Source organism: Drosophila kikkawai, chromosome 3L, assembly GCF_030179895.1.
Source record: "Drosophila kikkawai strain 14028-0561.14 chromosome 3L, DkikHiC1v2, whole genome shotgun sequence".
Lineage (NCBI taxonomy): Eukaryota > Metazoa > Arthropoda > Insecta > Diptera > Drosophilidae > Drosophila > Drosophila kikkawai.
In genome coordinates this window covers 9653805-9671518 of record NC_091730.1, presented here as the reverse complement: position 1 = coordinate 9671518, position 17714 = coordinate 9653805, and the positions used below count along the sequence as shown (strand labels likewise).

The following is a 17714-nucleotide window of genomic DNA, read 5'->3' as shown; positions in this document are numbered from 1 at the left end:
ATCAATTAGAGTTGCGTCTCCTTTGGGCGGCTGCCCAAGGGATCCAATCTATGCCTAATATCACCCTGAGATTACGAACATGCGAAGCTGAACCCGCGTCCATCCGACGTCCAATGGATGGGAGACACTTGCACTTAAAGCTGCCGAGTTGGGATGAGGATCGATGGTTGATCCGATGGAGACTCTAGGCCTGGACCCAGCGATCGAACTGTTGGCGCATCTGCTGCTCGTGATGCTGGCGGGCGCCCTCGGCCGATGTCCAGAAGAAGGTGCCGCTGCTGGTGCGTGCAAAGTGAACCGGGATGAAGGTTTGCTCTGGATGAACTGGCACCACTGCCTGCTGCTGCTGACCCGGCTGGACGATCATGGCCACATTGTTGGGACACTGGCGCAGATCACTGTAGAGTCGCTGCTCCAATTCCTCGTTGGCCATGTTATCGCAACTGGCCGCCGGATCGCGGCGCATGTCCTCCAGCGAGGCATTGACTGCATTCTGGTTCTGGATCTCGGCGAGGGTCTTCCGGAGTAGCTGCTTCCTACGCACCAGCCGCAGAAGGGGTTTGACCAGTTTCTTCAGACTCCGCATGGCCATCGTGTGCTGATCTGATTTCTGCTGCATCACGTTGCTGCTCTCAAACTTGTATTCCCGAGTGATGAACGACATTGTGAGTTAGGTTGTTGGAGTTCTCGGATTTAACTTGAACTGTTGCAGTTGAGAGGTTGATGTTGATCTGGTTTCCCTGCTCTGGGCCCGGCTCCTTTTATACCATCTGCGCTCTATGAGCTCTCGCGGCGGGGGAGAGTTCTCTTGAAGAGCTGTGACTCTCACGATCGTAGGTTCAACCAATCGGAGGCCAGACTGCAGGCAGGTGGTTGCACAAAACCCAGAGAGAGGGAGAGCCTATGGAGACCGGTCTCTGGTATTGTTTGACAGAAGAAGATCCTTACCCTTGAGCAGGTAGGGTATGCTGGGTTTGAGTAAGAGCAATAAGATTTCAGAGGAATTTTTTGTAGAAAATGAATAGGAATGTGAATGTTAAGTCTTGTAGTATTAAATATATATTTTTATAAATATAAATATCATTACATGGACTATAAAAAAGGTTAAGTTTAAAGGATATATTTAAGAAATTATTAATTAAATAGTTACAGTAAGGAAAATTATAATTAACAAAGCTAAATTAGAACGATTCATAATATAACATTAGCAAAATAATATAAAATAATATATATTTTTTATTTTATATAGAAAGAATGTATATTTTAGTAAAAACATATATATTTTAATATAGAAATATTATAGTAAACGGAGAAGTCCACACTAGGTACCATCTATTCGAATAACTTTTCCCATCCTCCTTTCTCTGCTGGATTTTTAACGGATTTTTCGAGAATCTCTCTGATCTTGCTCTGCTCTCGAGTTCTCTTTTTTTGTCCCCCGCAGAGACTTCTCACCCTCCCCTGCACAGACTCTCCTCTCGCTACCTGCTCGATTCTGATGCAAAAACAAATATCTCTGAAATCCCTAAATCCCAGACGAAAAATTCCAAGAGAGTACAGAGCCGACAAGTCGTAACTTGTTGGAAAAATTCCGAGTCCTGGTGTGAGGGGGGAGAGAGATTTTAAAATTCGACACAGTGTCCCGAAAAAAAAGACGGAGGATATGGACAAACAATAGGTTTGCGCATCCGAGAGATACAATCTCGCCGCTGGAAATACCCAAGCGGACAAGGGACTTGTCCGTTATTTCATTGAGACGGCCCCGAAAGTGCCCTTCTGTCCGTCCACTCCGACGTCCTTTTCCGTCCCTATTTAACATTTTTCCTCTTTCGCATTTTCCCAACCTGTAGGTAGTTTGGGAAAGTAACGTATTTTTTCGGGTACTTGCATGGGCTCGGGAATAGGACTCTCAAGGTTAGTCAATATGCATTAATGCCGCATTTTGGGAAATCTTGGCAGGTCCTTTTCAGCTCCTTCCGATCGCATTTGTTTGTCATTGTTGTTCTTTCCAAGGTTCGAGGGACCTGCTCACTCTGTTGATGCGTGAAAAATTTACGACGCGGGAGAAGCACGTTCAGACAGATACGTATCTTTGTATCCGAGAGTTTTGGTTTTGGCTCGGTTTACGCATTTTACTGGAATTTCGTCGGCACTTCGTTTATGAGTCGCCTCCTAATTGTTATTTGCCCTTTTCCCTTGCCCCCCGAAGGTTACTTTCATAATTTTGTAACGGCTCCGGGACTCGGGTTTCTTGTAACGGCCGTTTCTTTAGTTGGATGTTGTCCTGGCCATCATTAAGAGGGTCCCTAATTGGCCCCCGCCTGGTGATGGTTCTGCTCCTGATTACGCAGAGCTTCTTCTTTAGCTTAAGGTTCCCCTTTTTTATTTGGGACTAAACCTGTTTGTTTCTGCCCCAATTTGCTGCTGTTAATATCTGTATCACTTGCAGTGGTTAAAGTCAAAGGGGTTAAAATACTTGTATGGCTGTCAGGGGGCTTTTTCACTTGGCCCGAAGACGTGCTTGACCCGATTTGACCCTCTCCACATGCAACTCGTTCCGTTTACCCTTTTGATCCCCATTATGGTTTATCGATGAAAGGCATATCACGTTGATTTTATGTTAATTTTGGGTTATTGTTCAACCTTTGACGATGACTTTTCTCAGGTGTACTAATTAATAATGGCTGTGATATGTAAATGGGACAGGTAATGTGAATTTATTGAGTTTGTTTAGGTTTTTTTTTGGATCATCAAGTAGTGGCCGATATAATCAATGCGTTTTTTAGGGAACTAATATCACAAATCAAGATTACACAAGATTACAGCTCTTAAAATGTATATTTTTGTAAAATTTAGCTTGTTAAATATTTTATTATAGAATTTGAGAGCGCTGTCATTTTTATCGGGCATCTATTATTTTTTTTACCAGGTTTGTTTCTGAATATATTTATATATTTCAAAACACATATTTTAAAACAAAGTAAGGGCCTGCGATTATAATTTAATCTAAAAAAAATTAATATTCCTAATGGTTAATTAAAAATCATAAATTAAATTAATTTTCGTTATTAAAGAAGTTCAAACTATAAACTCATATTAATCTTAAGGCAGTAAGTAATATATAGTTTTTTATATATTTTTTATAATTCCAACATTAATCTTAAGGCAGTAAATAATATATAGTTTTTTACATATTTTTTATAATATCAACATTAAAAATATATTTATATTTAAATTATATATTAAACTATTTTTAATTCGTTATTAAACGACTCAGGAAAACTCTTGAATATTTGGTTTCTATTGTAAAGTGTCTGTTTCTGTTTGCATATATTTTTTGTTCAGTTTCTTTTCCTTATTTTTTGTCATTAACAAATGGGAACATTTTATTGTCTGCCAAGCAGCAGAAAAGAAAGGGAGAAAGGCCACCGATCCCACAATTTCAGTGTTTGCACACGTGCAACAGTTTTCGATCCTGAAAAGATCCTCAAAAAACCCAGAGCAAGTCTAGACACGATCACTTGGACCAAATTTCTCCCACATTCGGTAGAAATTAGGTCTCCTATTTGCCAAAGGGATCAGTGCTTTAGAGTTACTATATAGTAGTAAAGGTAGTTTTTTTTCTTGAATCTTATCTGCAAACATCATGGAGACGATCTAGGGGATCTTTCTCGCGATGATGATTGCTTTTTCATGGCTGTTGATGGCCGACTAGTGGACCGTTAACACTACCTCCGTGAGGTGCATTAGTTTTGGGTCATTTTAGGGTTCGGCTAGTTTCGTTCTCGTCTCGTTTAATCCTCTTTTATCTTGCATTTCTGATGATGTGCGTTGGGGTCGGCCTTTGTGTTCCGCCGTTCTACCTGCCGCCGATGCTGCCGACGAGTATTTTTGACCCTTGCACGTGTGCAGCGCTGGACCCTTTTTCTTTAAACCAAAAATGCAACAATGTACAATCGGCGGAGGAGGGGGCTGGGCATACCCAATATGACCGTCGAATGCCACTCCAATCCAGCGTAATTGTGACCTTCCGGAAAAAGGGATTAAAGATTGCCATTGTCCAACGTCGATTTGGTTTTCTTCTTTTCTCTTTTTGCCCCGAAATCAGAAACTCTTCTTTTGGCATTATGGTAAAAGGGTCCTATCAAACGCAAAGAGTTTGGTTTCACTTCGATTTGACAAAAAATGTACCCAGAAAAAAATGTTAATGTTTCGGAATTGTAAGGAGATGCAAAGAAGAATCCCCAAAAATAATCTTTTGAATAGAATTTGAATTTTTGAAGGTGATGTTTTTGTGCACTCGCCACGTTGATTGATTGATGGGTTGGGTTCGAATTATAAAATCAAATGAGACGATCCCTTGGAAGATTGTTTCTTGGGGTTGAGCAATTGAAATTGTCCTTTAAAGGTTTTTATATGGAGTGTGGGGATTTATTTCATGGTTGGGTAATTGAACGGGACTGGCCTTGGTTTTATTTATATTTTATTTACTTTACAAAAGGGGCTTGAAGTGTTTGGAATGAAATTGCTGAGTTAGATGGGTATCTGAAATTGAATTTGGTCAAGTCATTGAATTTTGCATTTTTTCTGTCCTTTTTTATTTATAAATAAAAATTTTATTTTTATTTTTGTAATCTTTTAATACTTTTTTCCCAAAAGAAAAAGAAAAAGAATTTACTGCACCAAAAGGTGACAAACGTCTTGAGTTTTGTTTGCAACTTTCACATCTCCCAAAAATGGTTGACATCAACCTGTTGTGTGTGCCTTAGTTGTTCTCCTTCCTGTCGAGTGTGAAAAATCGCACTCTTTTGGGACAAAAGAAAAATCCATATAAATTCTGGAAAGGTTCTGCCAATTCCAGGAATGTCAAACCGAATGACAAAAATGCCAGACGATGGTTAATTTTCCTGGCGCCGGCGTCCTGGCGTTTATTGTCCTCCTAACGACTCGAGACGCCTTGCGGGGACGCTTACCTGTACCTCCGCCCTAAACCAAAGTGTTACCTGTACCCCTAAAACCTAAAACCTTATCGACCGAACTGTCGCTAAAGAAAACCATTTATTTTTTTTGGTTGATAATTCTAAATGGCGTCACCGTTTCAATTACTTTAGAGACAAGGCCAGAGTCATTAAGGATCCAAACGAAAAAAAAATATATTTATATTTTGAAGAGAGAGTGCATTATCTTGTCGACAATTCGGCTTGGCTCAATCAGCAGTTTAGGGATCGTTAGTTATCGTTTACTCTGCCGAACGATCCTCTCAAGTGGCTCTGGACCAGCCCCCCAAAAAATGGAAACTTAATTTCTCCATATTCCCGAAGAACACATTTGTTTGGTCGGTTTGGTCATGCTTGAGTTTGATTCAGTGCCAGACACAAATATCATTTTACAGCCGATAACATTCCGCCGGGGTAGTTTTCATAGCTGATTAGTAAAGATTATTGTGGCATGGTAAACACTTGCGCCTCCTCGCCCCGAATGCGGCACTTGAAACGACTGCGAGCCAGATCCTGAGCCCTTAAGGACCTGATTTCGATGGCGGGGCAACGCCCGAACTGCACTTTCGAACACGAGATCGATCGGCTTGCATGTCGGGGGCATTAAATTTCAGGAGCTGGTCCCTGGGTTTGTGTCAGAAACTGCACTTGACAATTAAAGACACGCACAGATGAAATCCGTGTTGTCAAATATAACAGGGATCGGCGCAGGGATTGGGTTTTTCGGTGCCAGGACCCTCGTTGAAACCCGATCCTTGCGCCTCGCTGTGGAGTCTCGAGTGTTGTCGGTGCCGAGGATCATTATTTACGATCCATGCTCCATTGGGACTAATGGATATGCATATGCAGCCGACAATTTGTGAAATATTTTGAGGCACCTATTTGTTAAAATCGAAAACCAATCTAAGGCCACATGGCGGCCACCAAGATCACTTTATATACAAGGTCGTTAAAGTAAGGGGAGGAGGATGAGACTTTTAAATTGAAAAGCAATAAATAATAAAAAAAAAGTATTGTTTAATGCAGCTATACTTTGAATAATTTCTTATTAGTTCTTGTATTTATATTATATTTTCGAGTAAGCATTTAGTTTAAATGTTTAATTTCAAAATGCATTAAATAATAAAATAAAAAATATTGTTTAATGCAGCTATGTGTATTTTTAATATTTGATTATTATTTCTTATATTAATTAATTATTCCGAGTGGTCATTTAATTTTAATTTTAAGTCAAATTGTTTTTAATTGATATTTCCCTAAATGTAGTTAGAATTTAAGATTAAATTGAACCTTAAATACTTATATTATCATTTACTAACGGAGGAACCTTGAAAAAAATATAAATATAAATATATTTAATACTTGCTGAATTTGTATAATTTAAAAATAATTAGAATTTAATGAAAAAATTGGTCCAAAAGTATGCTACAAATATTAATTTTCACTTCATTACATTTTTTTTAAGAATAACAACTTTATAAAAAGAGGATTTATAAAGAATTTTCTTAAATTACATAAATTATTTATTGCTTAATGAAATAAATAATATAGTTTTATAATGACCCTACATAAATATACAAGACAAATAATATAAAATGAAACAGCCCATTTTAAAACCAAAAAACCAAGCCTATTAATGGTTTCTGTAATCTCTGAAATATTTTAAATTCGTTTCGCTAACCCTTAAGTACTCTTCCATATCATTTTCACATTTTCCCTTAAAATTACAAGGTGAATTCATTTAAAAACTAAAAAGAAACAAGAAAAATTATTCAAATGACTCTTCCCAATTTTCAATTTCACAGTAAATGTTCGATTTATCCCTTGAGGCAAGGGTCTGGACATTTGAAAATATTTTACACACCTATTTGTTAAAACGGATAACCAATCTATGGCCAAAAAGCGGTCTAGCATCGTTAAAAAAAGGGGATAGCAAATGAAACAAATTTAAACCGAATTTTAGTGGAACATTTTCGGACTAGGGTCGCTCGATCGATCGTATTGTGTCGGTCAGTTTTCCTTTGTGAACACGTGTGCAGGGTCTCTTTTGTTTGATTTTATTTTCTTTCTTACTGCAGTGCCCTTGGCCCTTCCCCTGGCCCATGACTCGCCAGTGTCCCCTGCGGCGCTGCATTTTATTGATTTTGGGTTTCCAATCTTGTTGTTCTTCTTCTCCCTGGCTCTTCGCTCTCCGATCTTGGGCTCTTGAGGGGCGTTCTTTGGGCATTGTCCATGTAGAAGCTGTACTACATAGGAAGTCCATATATATTCGAAGATTAGAAAATTTTTAACATTTCTTTTGGGGGGCGTTTTTGGGAGTTGAGCCCGACAATCAGCTACAAACGATATTGTTGGAAGATTGATGGCGGCACAGACTTTCTGGTGTAAATTGTTAACACTGTTTTTTTTCTTTGACTTTGGAGGTCTATCCGGGCGGCCATGGGCGTAGTCATCGCCCCCTTCCGCCCCTCTCTGTGTTCCCCTGAAAAAGTGTTTCTAGTGAGTCCTAAAACATCATTTGATTGCCCTGAGTATATATACTTAAGATGATCATGCCTAAGCAGCCTTTTTAGCTCGGAAATTTACTAATGAACCTTTATTTTCGGGACGATGGCAGATAGGAAGTGAGTCGGTAGTTTTGAGATGAAAAGGATCTGGAGCCGCTTCAAGGACCTAGCTATAAGATACGCGATCGGGTTGGGACATCGTTAATTACCTTTTCGATGGCTTGTAGGAGTCGATATTTTTTTGAACGATTTTTTAATGAGTTCAGGTCGGGATCTCATTAGGGGATTACTAAAGCATAATCAGATTTAGGATAAAGGCGGGTAAAAAATATCCTTGAAATTTGTAGACTTAAAAAAAAGAGTCATTGCATAATTTCTATTGGTAATTAATAGTCTAGAAGACTAAGATTAAAGAAAGAAATTAAAAAATATTATCTCTACAACCTATTCATGATTAAATCATATTTAAAAAATGTTAAGCTATTCTAATCATCATCTTTGAAGCGTTAAAAAATAGTTAATACACTTTTTGTACATTACAATGTTGTTAAATTTGCTTCATCTTCTTAAATAATATTGAATATTTTAAGGCAAATTAAACACATTTTCTCGGTTCAAAGAGTAATTCCTTTAGGCAAATATTTAGTTTGTTTATATAAATAAAAAATCAAATAAGCAACTAATAATATTTATAAAACCCTGTACCGCAAACAAATAACTAAATTCGTATCTTAGTTATTAAGCCACAAAAAAATCTCGACAATAATCAACACGAAATAAATATTTATTGATCCACATACTCAAGACCTTTTCCCAATATCCCAAACTCCATCTCCTTGAGATCGCAACAAGAAATCAATCCCCGTGGAGAACCCAGTTAACCGCCTAATGTCCCAGACAAAAGCCCCTGTAAACATCACATGAACATCAAATCAGCTCAAGATTACAGCACAGCAGCAGCAGCATCTTTCACTTAAGATGCTTGCAAGGAAAATCGTTTTTCCAAACAAAAAACTGTACACATATGAGGAACAATGGGGCCAGACAGGACTTTGGCTGCCAAGCCGCGCATTTCTGGCCAAAGACTCGAGGTAACACACAAAACACACACATATCTCACTGAAAACGCTTCAAATTTGCTCATTGTTTTGTCAAAATACCAAATAACATAAGCGACAAGATCTCATTTTCCAATTTCCCAAAAGGGAAGCGAACTAATAAGGGCTGCCAGGCAACAGGAGAGAGAGCAATAGGTCGAGTCATAGGTAAAATTTGAGCAATTTAAAAGATTATCACGTTAGGGATCTGTCTCGAATATCGAACAAAAACATGGACTTTGTTTGACGGGCATTGTGTAAACATACACAGAGAAAAAATATGTTCACTTTAATAAATTTTATTGGGAAAAATATATAATTTTATTTAAGGAAAATTTTTCTCTTAGGGGAAAATAAATGTGGGTATTAAATAAATATAATTTAACTATTGTATTAATTATATCTATAGAAACCATAAATTTTACAAAACTTTTTAGAAGTTTATATTTACTTATACCTATGTTATATTATAAAATTATATTACTTTTGTTTAACATATATTTTATTAAATTATTTTAATATTTATATTACATTATTTATATTATAATATTTATCTCTTATTTGGCAAAACGCTGATCAGTATTCCGAAGCTTGAAGAATAAGTTTCTTATATTTTCTATATACTAAGCATAAATTTACTCGTATTTTTTACAGTGTTCCTGGCTCCAGGTTAAGTCCTGGATTGAGACTCGGATTCGGTCGAGTAGACAACCGATCATTATTTTAGCTATTCTGTGGAAATAAGTTGTGAATAATGGAACCTTTTTTTGCTATTCCCGCTGTCGTCTATTCGAAATGGTCCAGCACCAAATTAGAGCTCGTTAAAAGGCACACTCTCTGTGTGCCCCGGGGATCAGAGGAGACGGGTTCGGGTTTGAATTTTTGGTTTCAAAAGCCGGAGTCGAGACAGGGGATTACCCCCGCCCGAGACCGAGACCGAGACCCAGTCGGAGATCACGTTTCAACAGATTCTACTGCAGGGGCTGGGTCTCGGTGTTCCCGGCCAGGATGAGTTGTCGGGGCTATTAATAAGCCTGGCGGTTGGTGGCTGGTGACAACACGTGAAACTCCATGACGTCTCACTGTGATGTTGGCCAAACCTTGCCTCCAACCCTCCTCCGTCGGGACAATGGTTAGCCTTGGCAAACACACCGAATTTCCCAAAAACGTGTTTACAAATATTTTCAAAAGCGGCCCAAACAATGCGACAGCCTCGGGGGGACTCCGAGTCGTCCTATTGTGTGCATTTTGCATGACTTTTCCTTTAACCAACCCATGAATATCTATTCCCTCCTCGCTGGCTGTTGTTCTTTTTTAAATTGTTGCTTCTTTTCAAATCTATAACTGTGGCTGTACCATCCATATACGTGTATATCCTCATCAAAGCGTCTATTTGTTGCCTCGTCCTCTCGTTTCACTTTTTTCCGCTCATTATCCTTCATGATTGAGTAGTTGGCAATATCTATAAATTGGTATGTTCTTATAGATACCTCTATTGACTGCCTCCCGAGCGATTTCTTGGAGCTCGGAACAAATGTCGGTCGGTAAATAAACCGAGATTTGTTTTCTTTCTTATATGTTCTTGTTTGGAAATAAAGTTTATTGTTTGCCAAAAAAATATCGTGGAAATATTGACATCGAAGGATCTATCATAGGAATAATAGATTGGATACAATAAGCTGTTAAATATATATTGTTAACAAATATATTTAACTTCAAGTTTATAGTAATTTATTTTTAAATTTATTTAAAACAAGAAAGAAAGCTAACTTCGGCCAGCCAAAGTTTGTATAACAATTAAAATATATCATAACTAAGCCAAAAACGCATTAATTTCGATTCCGAAAGCAGTTTTGTGTTAGTTTTTATTAACTTAAAAAAACTGCATACCAAATTTAACATTTTAAGAAATCAAATTTTTTGGCCATTTTTGCTAATTTTAATGATGTAACCCCTTATCAAATTTCGCAAAAATGGCCAAAAAATCGATTTCTTCCGGACATGTCTAGAAAGATTCGCATGTTAATGCTGATCAAGAATATATATGGTTTATGGGGTCGGAAATGATTCCTTGACTTAGAAAAATATTATTTTGTATTATAAAATCAGATTTTTTATATTTAAAATCTTCTTGATTTTTTTTAAATTAAAAATATCATAACTCGACCAAAAGAGCATTAATTTTAAATCGGAAAACTGTTCTGTGCAAGATTTTCTACAGTTAATAAATCTGCGTACTTCATTTAAAAATTTTGAAAATTCAATTTTTTATCAAAATCAAAAATTTTAATGATGTAACCCCCTATCAAATTTCGCAAAATTGGCCAAAAAATCGATTTCTTCCTGACATATCTAGAAAGATTCCCCTGTTGATGCTGATCAAGAATATATATACTTTATAGGGTCGGAAACGTCTCCTTCACTGCGTTGCCAACTTCTGACTGGAATTATAATACCCTGCAAGGGTATAATAATAAAAATAATATCAGCTGAAATTTTTTTATTTAAAATTATATTTATTCGTAAGTTAATAATACGAGTAATTATAATTTAGAAAATCGGTTGTATAAAACTGGGAACTCATATTCTTTCTGTGAGCTAAAAAGAATTATATATAAAATATAATAATAAATATTATAAATATAATAAAAATAATAATACATTATTGCCTGACTTATTTTAATAGTTTTATCATATATTTTTTATGGAACTATAATATTTTGTAAGGTTTTCTGACTATTTAAACTCGAAATTCGTAGTAATCTTATTCCATATAACTATACTTTAGTTACAATTATAATCTCCCATATTCAATATTTTAATATTTATCCCCCGCTTAATTTCCATGTCCTTTACTTATTTCCTTTTAAGAAAATTCGCTTTGAAATGCATATAAATGCACATTTCTCTACAAATCCCCTATATGCCTAGGATAATAGATTCCGTCTTGATCCTGGGCAAATTACTCTTTCCATGGACCTTATCTGGGGATATTATCGGGAATTTGATGAATGCACTACGCATATCGGCTGTGTTATTTCAATTTTGCCTAAAAAAACATGCACACGAGAGATGGAGTGCCATTGATAACAAATTTCATACGTAAAGATTACTTAAAAGGAGCTCAGTGCGTAAAAATGTTATTGTAGGATTATGTTTCCTGTTTCTTTGAAAAATCGCCTGGACACAACACAACGGCACACACATGACAATGGGACGGATCAATAGGAAAAGGAATCGAGGTGGAAATGGAAAGGGAACTGCATGCGAGGCCATATATGGGACCACAGATCTTGTGTGGGTCTTGGGTTTCCATGGTCAACCGCTATGTTGGCTTGCCACGGTAGTCGGATCGAAGTGTATGGGATCTAAAAAAGGATCTTTAAGGCTCGTCTTTTAAGTATGGGTGTCTGTGTGCGAGGGAGCGACTTCTGCTTTTCTCTTTCTTCCTCGGGGCGTTCGGTAGGCGACATGTAGGTAAACAAGGATATAGTTTCGGTGTATATATATGTGAGCGGCGAAGATAGGCATCTCCTTGAAGGCTTCTCGGCACCGGTGATTAGCTCTTTTGTTGGCATCGTCTTCCTCCTCGCCTCCGATCCTACCTCTTCTGCCTCCGCCGCTTTGTTGATGTCTCTATGGCGGTGCAGAAGTGCACAATGTCCGGACGAGATACTTGCCTTCTCTAGTAGCCATTCAGCTGGAACAGGAACGTGAATCCTTCAATCTTTCTCCTGAATTGTCCCCTATGATCTATCTTTTGGAGATATATGTATAACAATTGTAACTATTTAATGCTTTTGTAGAGCACAGGAAGTCGATGGTTCCTGGGGAAATAATCTTTCGAATACTTTAATTTATTACTGTCTTTGCTTTAAAAATTATTTACTCTTTTCCTTAAGAGCTTATAGAACTCGGAAGTAATATTTTAGAATTTGTGGGATTTTTAATACTGGTAAAGGATTTTAATTTAGGTTTATTTATAAACCTCTTCCGACTTTTTGAAAGAGAGATGAAAACAAAAGGATTTGAAATGGAAAAATTAATTTCCCTGTGTAACATTTTTAAGGTCTCAGAATTTATTATATTTATATACATTTTTAAATATATAAAAATATATTTATAACAAGATTTTAAAGCTTTGATCTAATCTGGTTCCTAGGGAAATAATCTTTCTACTATTATGCATTTAAATTTATTGCCTTGTTTGCTTTAAAAATAATTTATTCTCTGTCTTTAAAGCTTATAAAACTCGAAAGTAATATTTTGGAATTTCTGGAATTTTTGTTATTGGTAAAGTATTTTTAATTAGGTTTTTAAATAAACATCATCTGACTTTTTTAAACTGATATAATTGTTTAATAATTATTCAGTTGATAATTAACATAATTTAAGAACATTTAAGCACAATATATGTACATATAATCTGTTTAATTAATACCTAAATTTCTCATTTATACTCAAAATCCTTTAAAGAAAAGTAATCTGATCCTTCTGTATTTGCATAGCACACGACCAGCCTCATACCTTCTCCCTTCGTTAATCACATATGAATGAAAACTTATCGTAGATGTTCAATTATCCGGTGAAAGGAGCTCCTGAGAGCTCATAAACTGAGATCATTTATCACATGTGGAAATGGGATATACCAAGATAGAACTGTTTCTCGACAAACCAATCTCTCCCGACTGATTACGCCAATCACCTATGGCATCTTCTAGGTCCTAAGTTCACACATGATCCTGGATAGTGGAATCTGGTTAACCAATTCCTGGTTACAGCTTCTATCTCGAAGGCTCAATTAGCAGGCTGGACGGGATCTGCTCGAGATAGCCACTTCAACTTGACAGCAGATACTAATCAGAGTGGCTATCTCCATCCAGACATCCCAGGAGCGAGGGCAGAGTGCACCCAAAGAGCAACTCAATCACTCACATTCGTTAGGCACTACTTATTCATTGTTCAGAAAGTACTCGTATGCGAGGGATTTACGTTTATCTGTGATGTGCAATCTAGAAATACTCTGGGATTATTCCGAGCAGTGATCCCAACACCGGCCGAGATGTAGATAAGGCATCCGAACTAGCACTCTGTTTTGGTACTTGGTTTACAAAATATTTTCCTCTATTGTCACAGCACTTGAAGATCCCTGGCCAGCGATAAGATCAACAATGGTAGGGGCCTCAAATTTCATGCATAGCTATTTTTTCAATAAATATTCTTCTGTCTGGCGACGCGTCTCGGGATAGTGCCGCCAAAAATTAAGAAAATATATATGTACATATATATACAACTAAGTAGGAATGTCAAATATTGTTCCAATCGACTTGGCCACTTGCTATCGTCTCCGAGGAATAATTCCGTTTCTGTTTCTGTTTGTCTTCTTCTACGTCCAAGTGCGTTTGCTTAGTCCTGTGTCAATATTTGCCGTACAAGTGCAAAGAAAACCTCTATTTGCCCAGCGGAGAGTCGTCCCTTGTGTTAATCGGCGATGCCAGCTATATTGACAGAGAGCTCATTAGATCCCTTCTTCAACGCTTGATGACCCTGTGTCTGGGTCTGGGTCTGATTGCTGAGGGTATTTTTCAAAGTCACGACGTGTGTAATGGAGGGATAGGGAAATGGAGGTGGAGATGGAAGTACATTTTCACGGTACACCACGAATATAAAGTGTTTTCAGTGCACGATCAGCATCAATGGCAGCAGCGATAATGACAGGCTATTTACCTTAATTTATCTGGGTTTTTTTGAGGCTGCAATGGAAAATATGCATATAAAAATGCATATAAGTAGATGTTTTAGTCTGAATCAGTTCATTTTTAGGTTTTAATTTCTCTGACCGAAAGATAAATATAAATTCTTCAGTCTAGAAAGTATTTTCTGTAATATTTTCTTGAAACTTCTCTAATTCAGATATCTTGATCCGCTTGCGATGTTTCATATAGTCCTCAAAGTCAATAGTGTCGCAGCGTCCAGTCAGAACATCGTCCATTAATTGGCTGCCCACCATGTTGACCACCAAGCGATCATTGTTCATTTTCAAAGCGAGTCCAAGACCCTCTTCCTTTCGCAACTCTCGAATATGAAAATCGTAATGGTTTTTGTAATAGTTCAGCTTCAAGTCTTTTAGTTCATCAATCTCCTTGAACTTGTTGAAAAGGTTGGTTTTTGATACCACTGGGAATGAAGTGTCTTCCATTTTGCTTAAAAATCTGTTGTATTTATATAATTAAATATTATTATTATTATTTTTAAAGTAAACCTACTGATTTGTGAGATTTTTGAAGCGAGACGAGTGACACTATTTATTCTGAATGTCAAATAATATTTCGGTTAAACTTGGAAGTAAGAATCAATGCTGTATTGATGAGAAAATAAAGAAATTGGAGAACAATTAAGGTTCAATTCCACCATCCATGTAAAATGTACAGTTTATCCAAGGCCAAATAGACCTCCATGATATAGCAAGTTGGGTGTAACTAAGCAAGTTTCGATTCGCTCCTTTTGTATGCCATTAGCACTCCCTTGAGAAATCGTATTTCTGTTTACAGACTAAAGATCAGCTTCCGGTTGCCCTGATAAATGTAACAATTGCATATAAATTGTATTAGCCACGCATCCTCCTTTTTTTTATTGGCCTTGGACCTGTAATTTCAATGCTAAAAGGTTTGTAAAGGACTTTGCTCAGGGCCATGCAGGACGACATCCTGGTTGGTGCATTCATTGAATTGCATTCTCCTGAATTGAATTCGCATGTAAAATGCACTCGCCGTGTTTGCGTGCAATTGTGACCAATTTTAGTGCGACGATTTGTGTATTTCTTTGGTGCGGTTGGTTCCATCTTCGAATGGTTTGAATGGACCGGGAGATGTCCTGCGGAGCTACGCACGAGTGCCTCTCAATGGGCAGGACAATGCTGGACTCCTCGCCGGCATTCACACTCGACGGTCGAGTGAGAAGGCATTGTCCTTTGAGAGGCCAACACTCATTCAGCACTCGTTGCACCCGCAGACAATGCCCCGGTTCTATGCACATGCGCAACGAATGCTCCGCTGGTCCATTCAACGAAAATCCATTGCCAATTATACATACATTTATTGTCTACTTACTCGAATATTGTGTTTTTTTTTGTCCTCGATCCTCTCGGGGTCCCAGGGTCTGGCCAACATGTCCTGGACATGTTACTGCTTGCTGTTGGCCATAATTCCGATAGATCTCTCAAATAGATCGTTGTAGCAAAGCAGATACACTGGAGAAAATATATCTAGAGGTCTTGTTTTTCTAAAAAAATATATAAATATTTTTTTGTAATTTAAAAAATATATTAAAAAGTGATCGATTTATTTAAATGTATATATTAGTTACCAAAAAATTGTAATAAATAATTTTAAAACATTTAAAATTAAATTTTCCATTAAAAATATTATTATTTTAAATGAATTTTTTAATAACATTTTTCTTGTTAATTCTTTAAGTATTTAATTCTCAATTTCAAAAACTCAATTCAAAAAATACATCTTTTTTTCCCTGTGTAATTACAAACAATACCCCAGCATGCTTTCCCAACTTTCGCCTTCGTCATTGCCCCCTAAAAAGAGTGTCCACCATTTTTGAAGCAGTATCCACGGCATTTTCCAGGCTATTAATTGTTCAGTTGGCTTTTTGTTGTTCATTTGTCTGCTTTCCACCTTCAATTACTCATAGGTGCTGCCAGCCATTAATGGGGACAAAGGGCAGTCCTTTGAAAGCAATTTCGGTCGCTAAGTAGCAAACAATAGTTTGGCAATTATCAAACATATAACACACTCTTTCTCGAGAGCTGCTCTTTTTTTTCAGGCAGTCAGTCAGCTGCGGATTCCTGGTAAAAGGCAAATTATTGTTAATAATCGTATAATGGAGGACCATAAATTTCAAGTCAATTTCTAAAGGACATTGTACTACATATCCGTATACACCCAAAAAAAAATCCCTCATTGTAGTAAAGACTGTACTTTCGAATCTCTGCAGATGTGCTTCGCGTTATTTGAAATCAAGTGAATAGCAATTTGGTGTCAATTGAAGGACTTTGTTTTTTAAGAATACTCAGAATAGATCCCAATAACAACAAAATGGGAAAGTAATGCTGGATAATGGAAACTTTACTGGGGTCTATTTTATTGTCAATGATTTCAGTTAAAGGTATCTGGTTTATCAAATGATTGAAAAATTAACAAAAGACGTCGACAATTGAAGCAGAAGCTACAATATCTATCACTATAAAATAGTACTCAAAATAAATTGTAACAGCAGGACTGGCACAACCTAATTTCTAATAAGTAATTAGTTGTCGTACAAATATATATTTAATACATTTATATAAATTCTAAATCAAGTGCCTTTTCAGATAAACATTATACCCTTGCAGGGTATTATAATTTCAGCCAAATGCGTGTAATGCAGTCAAGGAATAATTTGCGACCCTATAAAGTATATATATTCTTGATCAGAATCAACAGGCGAGTCTTTCTAGTCATGTCGGAACAAAATAAAAAATTAATTTTTTTTGTTCAAAATTTGAAAATTTGATCGATAATATTTTCAAAATCTGACCAAAATTTTGATTTCTTAAAAATCTAAATGCAGTATGCAGATTTGTTAACCTACAAAAAACTAGCACAGAACAGCTTTCCAAATTGAATTTGATGATTTTTTGACTTAGTTATGACTTTATGTTTGTTTAAAATTCAGATTTATCATCTTTTGTTTTTCCAAAGAAAAATAATTTATAAAAATATCGAAACATTTCAATTTCAGGTTTGCGAACATTTCAGGTATTCTTGAGAGCATAAAATGTTAAAAAACCAACTACGATTTGTCCTTAAAATGCTAATTAATAAATAATAAAATTTTATAAATAAAAAAAGAGTTTAACCCAATTTAATAAATGTAATATTTCTTTAAAAATCACAAATATTTAAATTCTTAAATTTTTTAGTTCAGTATGCAGGTATATTAATTTACTAAAGCCCAACATAGTAATATTTTCCGAATTAAATTATTGCTATTTAAGATAAGGTATGTTTTTAGGCTTGACTCTAATTTTTATCTGCAAGGCTTTCCGTAATAGACTCCTC

At 36.4% G+C, this 17714-nt stretch overlaps 3 protein-coding genes across 3 annotated transcripts in view; 1 reads left to right on the top strand and 2 right to left on the bottom strand.

The window, feature by feature from the left end:
* Positions 1–17714, top strand: part of mRpL39 (mitochondrial ribosomal protein L39) — a 53753-nt gene that overhangs the window by 29286 nt on the left and 6753 nt on the right. The window lies entirely within an intron of this gene.
* Tom (Twin of m4) lies at positions 31–720 on the bottom strand. Its single transcript, XM_017163908.2, has one exon. It carries the CDS (start codon positions 662–664, stop codon positions 185–187), a length of 480 nt encoding a protein of 159 aa, XP_017019397.1. The 5' UTR covers positions 665–720; the 3' UTR covers positions 31–184.
* Positions 14414–15006, bottom strand: LOC108072697 (uncharacterized). The gene is made up of 2 exons (XM_017163934.3): positions 14868–15006; positions 14414–14813 (listed from the first exon to the last, which is right to left on the bottom strand). The coding sequence occupies exon 2, from the start codon at positions 14798–14800 to the stop codon at positions 14468–14470; it is 333 nt and encodes a 110-aa protein (XP_017019423.1). The 5' UTR covers positions 14801–14813; positions 14868–15006; the 3' UTR covers positions 14414–14467.

What these genes read in the sequence shown, in the direction of transcription:
- Tom (XM_017163908.2), bottom strand. Translation starts at nt 664, where the DNA reads ATGTCGTTCATCACTCGGGAATACAAGTTTGAGAGCAGCAACGTGATG.
- LOC108072697 (XM_017163934.3), bottom strand. Translation starts at nt 14,800, where the DNA reads ATGGAAGACACTTCATTCCCAGTGGTATCAAAAACCAACCTTTTCAAC.